Here is an 18,416-nt window from a genome sequence, read left to right on the forward strand (position 1 = left end):
CTAGATCGATATAGTGTCTATGTAATTTAGTCTTTATGTCATAGTGCACACTTCTTGTACATGGACAAATAGAGGTGTAAATTGGGTTGTGCCAGCACGAGCATAGCCCAGCACAACACGTTAAAATCTGAACCCAGCCTAGCACACGATTTAGCCCAGCACGGCCCAACACGTTAGTTTCGTGGGCTATGCTGGGTTAGCCTAATCGACACAGTAACACAGCACAGCACACGACACAGATAAGCACGTGGCCCAGCCCAGCACGTTAAGAAAGCACGTCATAACATGTACAAATACACCATATAACAAAGCATAATATATAATATTTTTTGTATATTTCATAAAAGAGTCACTATTCTAGCTAGTTTTTTACATTTGATGTTGGCTTATTTATAACCACGCATATAATACCTTAATATTTGGAAAATATATTTCAATATCGTTGTTATAATGTCGTCACATATATTTGACTAGAACATTAATTTACATGACAATAATCCAATTTTATATTTGATGGGCTATTTCTTTTTATTGAATAAACTTGTTAATTTTACTTGAAATAATTTCAAATGATATGTTGTCTACTAGAATAACCCGTGTCATAACGGTACGGCATGAAATGATATAATTTTTTATTATAATGATTTAATTAAATACTATAAACTATGATAAGACTTATTTAGACCCATGAGAATTTGTAGTTATGAAAATCTTAGATATGTCATACAAATAACGGAACTGCCTTGATATGATCTGATGTATGATAAATGTATAAATATTTGTTACATTACAATTATTGGTGGTGCACTTTCTGGAAAAATTACCATATGTTTCCTCCTCCATTTGAAGACCCTAATTGTGGTTTTGATAAGGACATAATTTATGGTTTTATTTACTACATAGAATTTAAATAAATTTCTGCTCTCATCAACTGTGATTTTATAAAACAGGTAAAATCTGGAACTTGGCAAGGTTTAAAATTTTAGTACTACCAAACCCTTTGGGTTTAATATGAACTCATCTACTCTAGGATGCGTGCACGATAATTATAACACCTAAAAGTTCCTCAAAAGTTTCCACTAAACATTTAATACATGTACTCAACTGTAATCTTAGTGCACTTTTATTTCAGAAGTACAGTTAGTTTACACATTTGCTCAACACTAGACTCTATTAAAATCAACATGCATACACATTATTGCTCAAATTTTCTCTTGATCGTAACTTATCATATTTTCTTTTTTGATAAAGATTCTAATGTTGTTCATTCTTTATAGTTTGACGAAGGATGGCTAATTTATTACTAATTATAACATTAACTATACATGTTTTAACTCCAAGAGATATAAATGATGGTCTTTATTTACTTTTTTCTCACATTTAATGTTTCTTTATGATCATAATGATGAGGAAATCTAATGAATGCATATTTATAATTCAAGAAGGTTACAAATTTTACATCCGTGGGATATCTTTGGTTGGGATGAGACTGGGATGGTCGGATGCAATAAACCAGACAACACTTTTCACCTGAGGAAACTCCAACTTCAAACCAAAAACTTGAACCACTAATATTATAACTGCTGTTGAATACAGAATTCTCCAATTCCCCAAATTATAGTAAAAAATACATGCATGAACATTTTATTACCATCAATTCTACCGAATACATCTTTCTACTATATTAACTGCAAGTAAATCAATATTTCTCCAATATGGAAACCACCAATTCTGTTTATTTAGAAGTAAAACAAAGAACAAACCCCAAAATCCAACTGCACACCCCAAGGCAACAATAGCATATAACAACAACTTCTCTTTCCCTTCGTCTTGATCGTCTTCCTCAACTTTACTTGAAGGACTGGTATCGCCAATATCAACGTTACTCTCACGGTCACAAACTTTCTCCAAAGGAAATCCACACAATAAATCATTCCCGACAAAAGCATAACCATCCACACTCAATGTATCAAAGTGACTTGCTCTTGGAATCCGACCGGTAAAATTATTATTAGATAAGTTTAGGAACCCAAGGGAGTCGATTGATGTCAAAGATTGTGGGATATGTCCAGATAATCGGTTACAACTTAAATCCAAAGATTCTAAACTTGACATATTTCCAACACTCGATGGGATATTTCCAGAGAGAAGATTATGGGACAGATTAAGCATAGCAAGTCCTTCTAGTAACCCTATCTCTTGTGGAATGTTTCCAGTAAGAAAGTTACACGACAAATCGATTCCTAAACTGTATATATCGGACATCTCAAATTGGGCCATGGTGCCTTTTATAGACACTTGATATTGCATAGTGTAACTTTGATATAAATCCAACGATAATGGCACAGTGATCCCATCAGTGCTTATAAAAAGTTTACTTGTTAGGGTCGTCAAGTTTCCTAGTTTTAATGGAATTGGACCCGAGAAATCGTTTAACGATAAGTCTAGTATTCGAAGTTCTTGCAAATGGATGATGTCGTTAGGAATGGACCCATTAAATCTGTTTGACCTCAAAGAAAGAATCGCAAGGCGTTCGAGTGAACCAAGACCAACGGGTATATTTCCTTCAAATTTGTTGTTTCGTAAGTTGAGAACTCTCAAATACAACAAACTTCGGATCAACATAGGAAACGGACCATTAAGATTGTTGTCACTTAATGCAAGGTATATCAGATTTGTGTGTTGAAGCTCATTAGGAACGTTTCCAGTAAGATTGTTGTTGCTGATGTCTAGAATAATAAGATTTGTGCAGTACCCTATACTATAAGGTACGATGCCAGATAATTTATTGCGGGAGAGGTTAATTATGAGATCATCTTGAAAAATAAGAATAGGAATTATGAGATCCCATTTAGTGTTTCTTGGTTTTTGCGAACATATCGAAGAAGGAATTGAACCTGATAGTTCGTTATTTGATAAATAAAGATTGTTGACACTTGGAGGTACTGGAGGCAGATGACCAGAAAGCCTGTTCTTAGACAAATCTAAGATATTGAGATTTTTGAGTTTAGAGATGCAAGAAGGGATTGCTCCTGTGAGGTTATTAGAGGACAGACCCAAATACTTCAAACGAGTCAAGTTACAAATGGAAGTAGGGATAAATCCTTGCATATTCAGTGCTTCCAGCCTTAAACTCCTTAGTTTAAATTTAGTTGGATATAGGTGCTGATCTGTAACCACAGTTAAATTGTTAGAACTCAGGTCTAATGTAGTTAGGCTTAGCTCATCGATCAAAGAAATCAGTGAAACTGTTCCCGTGATTGAGTTTTTGGAAACATCAAAGGAACCAAGGTTTTGGAGCTTTGTGATGCAACTTGGTATGGTTCCTGTTATATTATTAGACCCTAAATCAAGATATTGAAGAGTTACAATCTTACAGATGGATTCCGGTATGGGTCCTTGGAAATTATTGAAAGACAAATCGAGATAGTTTAGTTCTTTGAGATTCGAGATCGAAGAATGGATATAACTTGTTATTTTGCTGTCGTCAAGGTCTAGGCGCTGCAGCCGAGAAAGATTGTAGATTGAAAAAGGTAAAGATCCTTGAATTGAACACCATGCGGCAGAAAGAGAGACTAATTGCGGTGCATTAGATATTGAGCTTGGAATTGGTCCCGTCATTTCAGTAGCGGATATATCAAGTATTTGCAGTTTAGGCCAACGATATTCAAACATCCTTGTTAGATCAGTGTGAAGATCATCGTTATCACTCACATCAAGTTCTTTAAGTTGAGGAAGATAAGGAAGTGAACCATGTAAACTACAAACAGATAAATCAAGAACAGAAAGTGAAGTTAAATTAGCCAACTGTATTGGGATTGCGGAGTTGATATCATTGCTACTCAGATAGAGAGTGGAAAGATGGGAAAGATTTTGAAACTGGAAGATTGGTAAAATTGGACTAGATATATCGCAAACAGAGATATCAAGATATCTAAGATTGGAAAGATATGAAACATCTTCGGAAAAAGTATCCTTAGAAGATGTTGCCTCAAAGAGATCAATTCCACTCAACTTTAACACATGGAGATTAACTAAACCTCTCAACCATTTTGTAGATGGTGATTCTAAGCAAGAGGAATGGAAAAAATATTCGATTGGTGGGCAAGAAAGATCAAGGTATTGTAAAGATGATACGTTGCTGAAATGTGCCGAAATTGATGTTGTAAAGTTTGTGAATGTGAGATCAAGATGGGCGAGTTTAGTTAGATCAGAAAACCGAAATGGAATTTCTGATTGCTGAAAGTCATTGAAGGAAAGATCTAGATACTCCAGATGATTAATGCGGAGTAGGGAAGGAGACAATTTACCTTGCAGTGCAGTACTTGGTGGATCACCATCTCTGTAACTAAATTCATTGATATAATCTTCAAGCTTGGTGTTCCGAAGATCGATGGAAACCACATGAAGAGACTCTCTTGAACATCCGATTCCTCTCCATTCACAGCAGTTTCGATGCTGGAAGATATCTTGCCACGAAGACAATCGACCTGATGGGTCGTCCAAAGATGACTTAAAGTTTAGCAGAGCCTTTCTTTCCTCTTCATGGCATCCATGAGAGGATAATAGGCATAGAATGATGCTGATTGATAAAAAGAGCAAGAAATTAAGAAGAGTTGGAAATGAAGTTATTTGAGTGGTCTTATTGAATGAATTCATGGCTAACTGTATATATATCAACTTTAATGCTTTTGTTTGATGAATAAATTAATATGCAGAATGACTACTATTTATAGACTTATCATGTATTACAGTGATCTTTTCAACCAAAATCATTTCATTGCTTTGCATTCATATGAGTTCATACGTACAAGTATATTGGAGAATTGTGATTCACGTGTTTGTGGAAGGGTACCCGAGATAAAAATCAAGCCAACATCTGTAAAGAAATGACTCAAGCAGTCAAAGGATCAAAAATATAGGTTTTGCATTTGGTCAAACTGGGTTTAGTCTTAGAACCCTTCAAAGGGTTAGTTTAAAATTCATATGCAATTTCGAAATCTGCCGAATAACTGTTCATCACAAGTTTGGGTAGCTTGCTGAGGAAGCCTACAAGCATTTTGCATTTGCATTTGGAGGTTACCTTGTTTGGCTCTAGAGACTATATTCTTATGTCGTGCGGCTGTGAATTTCTGCCAACTTCTCTTGATGGTTTACATTAAATGATCAGTAAAGCATAGGATGAGTCACCTTCCTCCAGCGCCTACGCCAAGAAAAATAACTAAGATGAGTCACTTCTACAAAACTGTAATCCACACCCCTCTCTTCTCTTTGCCTAACTCTTCTTTCCTCTGTTGTAACGAAAAGTCAGTGAACAAGGGTAGTAATCGTCACTATGGGCCTATACATCCTTATCAAAATTGAAGATATATATTATCGAGAAACAACGTATTCAGCCAATACATTTGTTGTGCGTCTCAGCACAAGTTTAGGGTAGCTATATCGGCAATCACATACTCTCTCCGTTGTACTTACTACTTGATTAATCCACCAAACACGTTCAATATATGGTTTTCTTGTCTAATATTTGTTGAATACTACTACCTAGCTAGTCCTTGCCAACTATGTGTGAAACGCGGGGTTCGTTCATCTAGCTAGAACACGTCTGAATGTTATAATCTCAAAGTTAGCGGAGCCAAGATTTTTACTTGGATGGGGCACCTTCGCACCTTAGGCTTGCTCAAACTCAGCACAGTAACAGAATGTCCAATTCATCATAGTTATGCTTTCAGCTGGCTTTTCATTTTTAAGAACACCACAAATTTAGCTCATGACTTCATGACCTCTAACTCTCAACTCTTGATTTGTCTATAATTCTCAACCTTGATTAGTCACCAAATTATAAATATGCGGTTTACATGTTTGATCAACAGTCACAAACAAGTCGAAAAAAAACTGTTTAAAACTGTTCGAACAAGTAATATCAAACAAATATGGTTAAAGTTGTTTCTTTGAGAGTTATAACAAACAAGTCTCTGAAAACCTGTTCAAAATTGGTCCGAAAACAGTTTAGAAAGTGATTTCGAATATCCAAACCAAACAGGCTCTGATAGGTTAGTCTTTCTCCACTCACAATTTAGTGGAAACAATGTTTTCTCCCTCTAAATTTCAAAAAAAATGGGTGTGTCCAGTGTCTCACCCACTCCTTTAGTGGCGCCGCCCATAGGTCTAGGATATCCTTCATTACTATCTTGTGTCGGGAACAATTGAAAATGGATGACTATGTAAGCAATCTTAGGATATATAGTACATTCGAAAATCAAACTACCGTGCTACTATTGATGAACATGTTTGTGGAAATATGATCACATTTGATAAAATGACTCTCGTTCAGTGAATGGATTCATCATCATCATTCCATATTCTCTCCGTAGAACTTAATCGACCAATCACGTGTGATCTTAAATTGCATGTTTGATCTTAGATTGCCATATAATGTGGGACTAATAATCTCAACACGCCCCTTCCGTGTAGTCTCGTTGGGTCTAACACGTGGACAATAAATCGGGTGACGCGAATAAAGGTGCGGTCAAATGACTCAACACCAATAACCTGCTCTGATACCATGTTAGAATACAGACATCCAACTCGAAACCAATTGGCGATGAGTGGAGAGGCCCTTAAAAATCATAAACTACGGGATCTTGGATTGCCCGTACATTCTGGGACTAATAATCTCAACACCGACGAGAGAAGATACATCATCTTCATTATGCGAGGATAAGATACATTATCTTCATTATGCGAGGATACTCAGTTGAATCTTGACCCTGCTTAGTAAATTTTCCATTATATTTTGTCCTCTGTATCATGGACTTCCACGTCTCATTTGCGAAAGTTTGCAACCCCTACCTCAATACGCGTTTTATATGGCTTTTCGGAATAATCTGCGAATAATTCGTCCGTTGAATATGCCATAGATTCTCAAACGTCCACACATTGGTCTTGCAACTTCACGATGTACACGACCTAACATTTAGGCTCATTCCTACGCACATGTACCACAACTGATTTTCCATTTTAGCACCCACTTTGGTATGCCAATTAAAGTCCCAAATATATCGGTGTCAAATATATAATATAGGGATTACATGACAACGTTTCTAATGAGCGATATGGTGTCCATCGGTGTAAGGTCAAAGCATCACTAGATGGTCATTTCAGCGGTAGCGCTAATCATGATGTCGCTCGCTGGGTTCATATCGCTAATCAGTTCCTCATCCAACGACTACAATTTCCTCCTCTATCAATATCGAAGTTCAAACTCATTTCAACACAAATCAGAATTTTAAAATCTCTTTAGGATTTTTCAATCTGCAATTTTTTTTTATCACTCTTCCAATTCTTCAAATAGTATGGATGAAAATTTCAACATGTCTGAGTTCATAGCAAAAGAACATGCTGCCGAAAATCAAAGAGTTGCTAATGTGCAAAATCGAATTAGGAGGTGATTACCAAAATTTACTACCGAAGAAGATGAATGTATTTGCAGGGATTATGTTTTGATTACTGAGACTATATTTCGCAGATGCATTTCATCCCCAAACATTTATGGGAGAGGATACTTGGAAAATTTCAAGAACAAACAATAAACCCCAACAATCGTGATGTTTCATGGTTATGTTATCGCTTCACTGTAACGAATAAGGAAATTAGTATATATCTTGTTTTACTTGGGCAAGAAGGTCCAAACTTGAGGGATGGTGAAACCATGATGAAACTTGTACAAAGCTGTCGTGCGGAATATCATCGCATCAACGGAAAAGACTTCCATTTTAAAAGTTGTTTCGAGATTTTAAGAGGGTTGCCCAAATATAATCCAATAGTTGGCCTTGTTTGGTAAAATTTATAATTATCTGTTTATGATTATAGATAATCATAAATTGATAAATGATTTTGTTATAATCGTTTTAAAAATAAATTTTTCCAAACACTTTTTTCAGATAATTGATTATCTTAGAATGATGATCTCAAAAAGGAGAGGAAAGAACAATAATCTAGGATATTTGTGTTGTCTTTTTGTCTCTCACTTGATAGTTTAGAGAAAATTCAATTTGAGTTCCTTAGGAAAATAATTGATTATAATAAATTTATTAAAACAACTTTTTCTGTTTATGGAAATAATAGATTTTTTCAATTATGATTAAAATAAACAATTATTCTAATGGTTACCAAACGCATATAGAATCAATTATAATCTGCATAATGGATTATAAGCTGATAATCAATTAAAATAATGGTTACCAAACAACCTCTTTATGTTTTAATCTCTTAATTATCAACCTAAGTTTAAGTATTAAGTTTTAATATTTGTCCACCTTTAGTTTAAAATAAAATGTAACTATAATTAAAATGTAAGACTGAATTAAGAATAGAATCAAACTTAATTTTCAACAATACCAGTCAAATTTTCAAATTCATTAAACTTCAAATTAATCATTAATAATCATTTTACAAGATATAAAACTAGACAATTATAATTTGAAAAATAAAAATAACTAAACTTTAAAAATAAAAATTTGGGACAATGTTCTTCATCTTGTTTATCTTCTTCATTTCATAAAGCTTTTCATAAAACTACAAATCAATGCACTTGAACGGAGTTTCCTTTGTTTATCTTTTTCTTTGTCTTTAAATTTGTTTTGCCTTGATTTTCCTTGCCTTGAAATTTTCTTAGCCTTTTCTTAGTTGCATTTTGACTTGATTAATATCCAAAACTTGAAGACTTCCTTGATTTTTATCTATTTCTTTATAACTATCACATATCTTCTTAACGACATCATGTACTACTCCAGAAAAATCAAGTTGGGTTTGAAATTGTGCCAGTTGGGAAAAAGAATTTTTTTTTATAAATTGTTTCAATTGTTTTGATGGTATAAATGAGCAACTTTTAAAGCATGTCTAACTTTTAAATGGAAAACATAAAAAAATTTGGAGGAGTATAAAAAAAAATTGAATTTTTTTTTTGGTATTGTTAATTATTGATGCTCATTGCGTAGATCATTCATAGGGATTTCCAAATATATAAAGTTCATAAAAATTCAACGTACGTGGAGATTTTAAATATTTATTTTTATTTTTATAAAAATGGCATTTTCGGAAATACAGATTTTTAAATTTATTTTACCTTTAAGTCCTTGTAAATATTCTTTATATAAATCCTTTCAAATCCAACGGGCGATAGAAAAAAGATATCCAATGACAACGTCTAAGAATTTTGTGACAATTTTTTTTTTTTAATATTCCTAGATATAACGGCTAAGAACTAATATAAGACACTACAGGAAAAAACCATGTACACTAAACTTGAAAAGAGTCTTACGACGACATTTTTCATAAGGTCACCGGGGGTTGTAGAAAGTCCCATATTTTCACAACCTTTGGTTTTCGTAGTATGATATTCTTTCTTGAGTTTTGAAAACTGAAGTTGTATCATGTAGAATCTATTAAAATGGTCCAATTATAATTTCGAGTACCATTTCTTCTCCAATTTCAAAGTGCAAGATATGGGCGCTATCGTGCTCTTTTTCTTCGCGGTTTGTTTATGTTTTGTATCTTTCTTTGTATTTATTTCATGTTATGATGTACTTGTTTTTCTTTAAAATCATCGTGTAAACGTTTCTTATGGAATGAAATACGTACGACTTGATGGAGAGTTGGTTGTGGAGGTTTGCAGGGGGCCTGGTTTGTGGAGAGTTTTTTGAGAAGACGCCATTGTCCAAGAGTCATGAAAGAAAATCATACTACGAAAAACAAAGGTTGAGAACATGTGATTGACAAAAAATGATAAAAGTTGTTTCTCAAGATATGACAACATTTGACAGAGTTGTAAAATGCTCTTATGATAGAGGAGTGATTTTCTTAAAAACTCTTAATATGCAGCGACTAACCCGAAACTGTAGATCTATTTTTCTGATGATGAAGAACTTGATATTCGCCCATGTCAAATCGCCGATGTACTTTTATCAAGAAAACCAAACACGAACAAATCGTTAGAAAGAAACACTATTAAAGTGTAGATAAAATCGTCCAAATAGAGAAGATAAAAATCACTTTAATAGCGAACAAATTATTGAAAACAACAAAAATAACTCTTAAATCGAAAAAAAACTATACAATATTACTTAAAACATGTAATCTTTGTTCAGATCCAGCCCCTAAAGGACAATACCTGAGCAAAGAAAGAAGAAGAAGTTGATGGGATTTTCTCTAGTTTTTGAGAAGTGACCTTATTATTGTTACTATGTGCAACAAGAATAAATGATTTATATGTGAGAAATCAAACCTACAAGTTTTAAAGTATTTATTTTACCTATAAATTTATATATTTGTTCGTATTCAAATGTCTTTCTTTATGGAAAGTAGTGAAGAATTTAGAAACCGGTTATAGCGCTAATGTGATAGAGGAAATTGGAAAACTACAAAGCACATGGAATCTGGCTCATGGAAAGCATGTCCTTCTACAATGGTATTATTTTTCATTGAAATATTAAGGAAATGTACTACTACTTCTACAAAAGGTGACTAATTGTTGGAGGATAATATCTGAACAGATTGTCCAGGTAACTAATTGTTGGAAGATAATATCTGAAAATGAATTTAAAGCTTTTAAGTTTTATTTATTTATTTATTTATTTATTTATTTATATTTTTGTGTGTGTGAAATAACTTATTAAGTTGTTTTAAGAGACTATGTAAACCTTTTAGTTCCACATCGGAAAGTTCCCCTTCTTGAGTTGTATTAGTCGATTATACATACCAGATTTTCTCATACTTTTGATATACCCTAGGAAAGAGAGTTTCTTTATATTTTTAAAGACACCTGAAAGAATAAAAATCTCAGGTCCTGTTTGGTATAGTTTTCAAAAACAGTTTTCTGTTTTTAAAAACAGAGAAAACAGAAAACAGGAGAAAACGCGTTTGGTAAGGAAATTTTCAGAAAATGTTTTCTATCTGTTTTCTGTTTTTAAAAACAAAAAAATGAAAACAACAAATTATTGTTTTCTGTGTTTTCTCTTTTTTTCTTTTCTTTATTCTTTTCTTCTTTTCAGAACAAAGTAAGAGATGGGGAATGACTGCAAGTGAGTCATGGATAATATCACTATCTCTTAGACGAATCTTTACATTTGATCTGATTTAGTTGGTTTTCCTTGTTTTCAAAAACAGTTTACCAAACAATTTTTAGAAAATGAAAACAAGGAAAAAAGGGTATGTTTTTAAAACAGTGGAAATCTATTTTTGAAAACTGTTTTTCAAAACTGTACCAAACAGGCCCTTAAGCTCTCATGTTTTCATGATTTTCCTTTTGGTTTTTTTCTTTCTGAGTGCCAACTGTTGATGGTAGTTTTTAGCTTAGGATTAAAATCGTAAAACCTTAGTCTGATGTGACGTCGCTCTGTAAGGAAACGGAGCCGCGAGTATCAATATCTCCACTAGCGCATTTATTGAGCCTTTCAATATGTCAACGAGAAATTTACCAGGGTAACTTTTATATATATATATATACGCTATGTTCCACGACAGAACCCTCAAGTATCGACTGGCATTGTCTCCACACATGCCCGTCGCGCATGCTAACCAAGTGTGCCAACGACATTCTAAAATTTAAAAGGTTCGTCCCATTCTATCAATTATAAACTATCCAAATTATTATCAGTCTCCACATGCAACTCAACATCCAAAAGTTTATAGAGAGTAGATAAAAAAAAGGAGACATGAAAAAGAAAATATACATATTTATTCGATATATTGCTCACTCTTGTCAGTACAGCCAAAAAAATATGGCGCTTAATGTCTCGAGTCATTAGAAAGATAATATGGTAAATTTCTATTCATCAACATCCCATTTTTACTTAGGAATTTTGTCAAACATGTTGTGGGCATGACTCTGTTGCCAAACACAAGGTCATAAGAACATAAAAATCAAATCTACCAACAAAAAAAAAATGTTTCTCAGTACATGAGACAAACTAGACGTCTGCAACTAACACATGATCAAATATAAAATTTTTCCAAAGACTCAAAACTATTAATCCATTGAATATGCAAGAATCAACAGTGCTTTGAAATGAGTTTACAAGAGAAATGCAATTAATTGGACAGGGAAATGTTCGGAATCATTAAAAACTAGAATCCGTAAGTAATAACACCTTCACCCAATTCTTGCTAATCAAAACTGGACCCTTAAGTATTTCAGTAATTGGTTTCTAATAACTTCATGAACAACAAATGTATACCCTCATTGATCAAAGCAATACATAACTCATCGAAATTAAAGTACAATAAACATAGCATACCAGCAGATCATAGTATTTACCCTGGCTGCGTAAGGTTTTCCAGCTTCAAAACCAAGCACCTGCATCAAGTAGAAAAAAAAATTAACTATTAAAATCAAGCAAACCAAGCACATTTTCATTGAACATTCTTAAAGCAAACCAAGCACTTTTCCATTAAACATAGCATACCAACAGATCATAGTATTTTTCCTGACTGTGTAGGGTCTTCCAGCTTCAAAACCAAGAACCTGCATCAAGTAGAAAAGAAAATTAACTATTAAAATCAAGCAAACCAAGCACTTAACATTCTTGAATCAAAATTTTCTAATGAGATTCAAATTGAAATTGAAATTGAAATTGAAATTGAAATGAAAATTGAGATAAAACAAACTTACATGTTTCTGCCATAATCCCCAAAAGTTTAATTAGCTATATACACATAACGGTTTCTGCCATAACCCCCATGGCACAAAGACTTACCAACTGCGAGCAAGGGAAAACAAAAATGCTCATCTAAATTCAAACGATCCAGAGATCAATGAAAAACAATTAATTAAACATGGGACATCCAATCAGTGGGATAAAAATAATTTGGAGTGAAACCTCCTTATTAGGAATCCAATATCAGACCCATAACTCCAAACACTCAATGGACATTAAAGGTAAAAAAAATCAAAAATAAATAAAATCTTTTACCAATTTTTTTGTATAAAATTGAGGAAAAAGGAATACTTCAACTAGATCTTGAATCCAACAAAGATCCTAGCAGCTAGATCTTCTGAGATTATAGCAAAATCACAAATCCTAGATTATCAAAACAAGTAGAGTTGATAATCGAACCCTGATTCATCAAACCAAAATAAACCGAAAATTGTTGAGACTAATTAAGAAAAATGCCTAAATGGCTATCAATAGAAAGAAGAGACCTTGGATTAAATCACGAGAATACTATGCATGAAAGGAACAAGAAAAAATAACAAACAAAAGGAACAAGAAAAAAATTGAAGAAAAATCAAAAAGTAAACCCTAATTACCTTAAGAAATTTATAGAAACAAACCCAATGATTTAATTAAACTGGAAAATGGGTGTTTCTTTTAATTTATAGAAACTAACCCTGGGTTTAAGAGCAATGATTTAATTGATTTCTTCTGGGGTTTTTTAAGTTTCGATTTGGTCGATGAAGAAGATGGATAAGAGACCGAGAGAGAAGATGATTTAATTGATTTGTTCTGGGTTTTCTTTTCAGTTTCGGTTTGGTGGATGAAGAAGATGGCTAAGAGATTGAGAGATATTTAATTGATTTCTTCTGTTTTTTCTTTCAGTTTGGTGGATGAAATGGACAAAGAAGATATGGATAAGACATAAGAGGCCGCGAAAACAAAAGAAGAAAAAAGAGAAAGTGAGATTAAAAATGGGGAGAGAGAAAGAGGTATTCATATGCTCGGTCAAATAATAAAATATTATCACATCTCAATCGGTTTTTATGGGTCGTGGCGGCAACAGATTTAGGGCAAAATAGTAATAATTCAGAGACGGCTATTAATCATCTCTGAATTTTTCCGTGTTTTTATTATATCAGAGACCGCTATGTTCGGTCAACGGTCCAACTACGGTCAATGAGGGTCTCGGATGTGAGTCCTAGAAACCCCATTTTCCACTAGTGTATGGGTATGAGGTAAGGATTTCATCATAGGGAACAATGTTTACATGTGTTCTAAGGAAGTAAATTCATGATGCTTCAAAAAAAAAATCATGAACTTGGTTTGTGAATCGAAAAGGAAATCGCCAGGTGTTATTGGTTTTGTTATTCATTGCTTATCTTATGTACAACCAGTATGTGTGATTAGTAGAACCGCTCATGACTTGTTTGTGTTCTTGGTAAAACTATTCACAAAGGCCTGATTTATGTATTGATATGACTTTTATTAGTGAAACCGATCTTAAGTAATCACCTGAGATGGTATGATCGAGTTTGTGATTTTATGTCTGACCAAAACTGGGAAAAGGGAAACCGGTCCTAGTGAGAGGTGTAGTACATTACAAAGGGGAATCGATCCTTTTATGAGGTGCAGCAGGTTTATAGCAGAAAGGGGAACCGATCCTATGGACATGTGAAACACGTTTTTATGCAAAGGGGAACCGATCCTATGGACATGTGAACACATTCAAGTTATATACCATATATATATGGGGAACCGATCCTAGTACCTAGTCAACCGAATTTTGAAAGCTAGTGTGGCTATGCACAATCTCACATGGAAGTAGAACCGAAACTTGTTTTGGTAGAACCGTTACACTCATGATTTGTGATTGAATGTTATTTGATCAATCACATAGTTCTTGAAAGTCAGATGAACCAATTCTAAACTTGTTTGGAAGTGTGAAAAATCGGGTTCAAGGTTGTAAGTATGAAAGAGAACTTACAAAGTAAGGATGTCGACACACTTTGAACACGTGTTGTGAATGTTTATTATTTAATTGTTCAAAGTTATTCCTTAATAGTTAAGAGAAGAAAATCCTAGGATCGAAACAGAAATAAGTTAAGAATATTTTAATTAGGGTTATTAATTTCATTTTTAGGAGAATAAGAATTAGTAATGTGCATTTACTAATTAAAGATTTTCCAGAGAGATTTCGATCATTATTTTTGGACTGAGCATTTCCAGGAATTATGGAAACCGAATTTGTGCTTTAATGAATATCTTGAGAATATTTTCAGTTTTGGAAATTCCTTGGTGTCCAAAATTCCTAGTCTAAATACTTGAAGTTTGCATTTCTAGCAAACTAATCCTTCGTAACAGCAAACTACCTCTTGTTGTGCTGCTACTGGTGAAGCCGCCTATTCGGAAAGGAGAGTAACCTAATTAAGCAAAATCTCTTACGGCCGCTCGGTTTAAAGTCTTCTTTGGGATTGAGAAGCTCTATTAGTACTGTTGATGGGAAACTAGATAATTGTGGTTTATCTTTTGTTTTCATTGATTTGATTGACTAACGACGGTTGAACTTTGATTGCACCTAATTTGTTTATTCTTGAGGATCTTCTCCTCTGATATAAGATTCACTCAAACTAGTTTGTTTCGACAGGGATATTTAGACTGTTGTTAGTTCTAAAGACGATCTTGTGATAATCCATTGTTAACAGACTCCGTTATGTGCGTGATTGATAACAAGAGATTCAACTGATTATGTGCAGGTGTTTATTGAAGATCTAAGAAGATTTGAAGACGAAGAAGATATTGAAGATTTCTGATTTGTGGTTTCATAATCATGGCGTGCATAATACTTGTTTCGGTAAAAAGAGGATCCAATTAATAATCAGTTTTATCCTTGTGATAGAATTGAATTGATTACTTGAGTAGATCAGCGTCAACACAATTCTTTGGATTAAGAGTGTTGATCGCAAAATCTTAACGATTACTTTGGTAATTGAACATAAGATAAATCTAAGGACATGACGAAGGAGTTTATGTTAAGATAAACATAAGAGCCTTTGTCCGACTCATATCACTTGGTTGAAGAGAGTTGATACCAAATAAATTTGTTGTTCCTTTACTGTTTGGAATACGAACCAAAGGAATTGTTCCAACTACGTGACTTATTTATAAGTTGGAGGCTTGGGAATACAGACCGAACTAGGTGAACTATAGGTTTAGTTGCTTGGTCTCGAATTTACGAAGTTAGGTGTAATTTTGTGTAGCGACTTAATCCTGAGAGTATTCAATTCTGGACAAGGTCCTGGGGTTTTTCTGCATTTGCGGTTTCCTCGTTAACGAAATATTGTTGTGTCATTTACTTTTATTTTCCGCATTATAATTGTTTTATTATAATTAAAGTAAATCACACAAATGTTAAATCATATTTACTTGATAAGTGAATTTATTGTGTTTGGTTAAGTCCGAACCTTTTTATCAAGTAAACATACTTCGTTGTTGTTTTGTCTCGATCTCGTATCCATAGACGATCACACGAAGTGTGAACCGATGAGTTGATTGTCTCGACTCAGTCCATAGATAATCATTTTCGAAGAAAGGACTTATAGGTAGGAAAAGTTTTAGATTGAGGTATATTTGGGTACCCTCGTCTTTTCACAAATCCATATCCTTCTACACTTGTATTACCTCTAGAAGCTCCATCATAACAAATGAGTGCTTGATTTATTGCAGGTAAATGGAATCTAACTTATACAATCTTGATTTTTTAGATCAAAAATTCTTGAAAACAATGAAATCATAACTACAATCCCACGTGAAACTCTTTATATATTCCCACTGCACAATCTTTTGTGTATTGTTTTATTCTCCTCTTGAACTTCAGTAATGGAAGCTACCAAAATCCAGATATCCTTAAATGCTCCACTTTTATTTTTAGTAAAATTCATTACATCTTCATAATCTTTAGGATTACAGAACAAGAAAATTCCACCAAGCCACTTCCATATCAATTGGCTGAAATTACAGTACCACAATATGTGCTCCAGGTTGTCTGTATTGTTATCACATATGTAACATTTTAAGGCTACGCTGAAACCTTTGCTTTGTCTCTTCTCATCAGTAGCACATATGCCTCTCACTATCTTCCAAACATTACTTGTTGTTGTAGGATGTAGAACTGGATCCTAAACATATTTTTCCCATTTCACTTTTTGATATTTATTTCTAATCACTTCAACAGCTAATGACACAATAAATTTTCCTAACATAGTACCAGTCCACATTCTTGTATCTTTTTGTCTTGAAATGATTGGCAATTCCTCCTCTTGAAAATATTTTAAAAGGCTGAAAGGTATAAGCCATTTCCCATTGACAATCAAATCAGCCACTTTCATGTCTATATTTTGTAGCATATATTCATCCTCATCAAAAATTTCAACCAAAGGCTTTTCTTTGATCCAAGCATCCCTCCATATTGATATTGAAGTAAAAGTACCTGTAATCCATCTAGTATTCTGCTTTACTTCCTCCATAACCATTTTAAACCTGGCCATATTGAGGATTTCTTATAGCCTGATATCCATTCACCTGCTATTGTAGTAAATTTATCTCTCATAAACTTGGCCCATTCAGCTTCAGAATTCTGTATTTTCCATACAAGCTTCATTAACAAAGCCTTATTAATAATCTCCAATATCCTTATGCCTAAACCTCCTTCCTCCATTGGTGCACATGTTTCTTCCTATTTTAGTGTAACACTCTTCCTCTCATATGGATCCTCTGTCCACAAGAAATTCCTTATAAGCCTTTCACAAATTTTCACCACACCTACATGCCACTTATAAACTGACATGTTGTAAATACGGATGCTGCATAATACTGATTTTACTAGAGTGGTTCTATCTTTAAAAGCCAACAGTTTACCAATCCAGCTTGCTAATCTATTTTGAATCATTTCTACCACTCCCCAAACAATGCTTGATTTCACAGCTTCAGGTTTCAAGATAACTCCTAAATACTTGTCAGGAAGTTGAGATAGATTCATTTGCAACTCAGAAGCAATTTTTTGTTGTCTTGCAACAGTTACACCACCTACAAAAATTTTACTCTTCATCTGATTGATTACGTGTCCAGAAGATGATTGATAATATTTTAATAGCTTCATCACCTTTTGTAAATTCGTTTTGTGTCCATTGAAGAATAGAAAAACATCATCTGCAAATAAAATGTGTGTTGGATGAACACCTATTTAGTTTAACTTTGGCATAATCTCATTTTCCTCCACCATTTTTCTCAATTTTCTACTCAAGACATCTTCAGATATTACAAAGAGAATTGGTGATAATGGATCACCTTGTCTCAATCCTCTACTAACATCAAAAAACCTCACTGGTCAACCAACCAAGTGTAAAGCCTATGGACATACATGATTATTTTTCACCATGCGCAGTGAGAATAATGAGATCATAAAGTATAAAGACTTGCCTTGTGGCGCGAGGTTTCTCACAATGCACTGGAATTGTTATCTTATAATGAACATTATAATGTTCCGCTACTTAGTTAGCTTGGTAATTTCAAAAGGACTTGAAATGCAGCATATGTATGTGGTTGTTACGTATATATGAAATAATCAAGAGATAACAGATATTTACAAAAGTACTTGATAGCCTTTTGTTGCCCAAATCAAATGACTCTAAACCACAGAGTGCG

At 33.7% G+C, this 18,416-nt stretch overlaps 1 protein-coding gene across 1 annotated transcript; it reads right to left on the reverse strand.

Annotated features, from left to right (window-relative positions):
• Positions 1-1,659: 1,659 nt before the first annotated feature.
• LOC113344894 (receptor-like protein EIX2) lies at positions 1,660-17,430 on the reverse strand. Its single transcript, XM_026588783.1, has 5 exons — positions 17,295-17,430; positions 16,940-17,202; positions 12,443-12,523; positions 12,297-12,355; positions 1,660-4,582 (listed from the first exon to the last, which is right to left on the reverse strand). The coding sequence occupies exons 1-5, from the start codon at positions 17,428-17,430 to the stop codon at positions 1,660-1,662; spliced, it is 3,462 nt and encodes a 1,153-aa protein (XP_026444568.1).
• Between the last annotated feature and the right edge of the window lie 986 nt (positions 17,431-18,416).

The sequence above is a fragment of the Papaver somniferum genome, unplaced genomic scaffold (genome assembly GCF_003573695.1).
Source record: "Papaver somniferum cultivar HN1 unplaced genomic scaffold, ASM357369v1 unplaced-scaffold_80, whole genome shotgun sequence".
NCBI classification, from domain to species: Eukaryota; Viridiplantae; Streptophyta; class Magnoliopsida; order Ranunculales; family Papaveraceae; genus Papaver; species Papaver somniferum.

Excerpts from the sequence above, each read along its gene's own strand:
- LOC113344894 (XM_026588783.1), bottom strand. The coding sequence starts at position 17,430 with ATGGAGGAAGGAGGTTTAGGCATAAGGATATTGGAGATTATTAATAAG. Across the intron at positions 12,356-12,442 it reads ATGCTATGTTTAATGGAAAA|GTGCTTGGTTTTGAAGCTGG; the intron begins GTGCTTGGTTTG and ends TACTTGATGCAG. Across the intron at positions 4,583-12,296 it reads GTAAATACTATGATCTGCTG|CATCATTCTATGCCTATTAT; the intron begins GTATGCTATGTT and ends TTTATCAATCAG.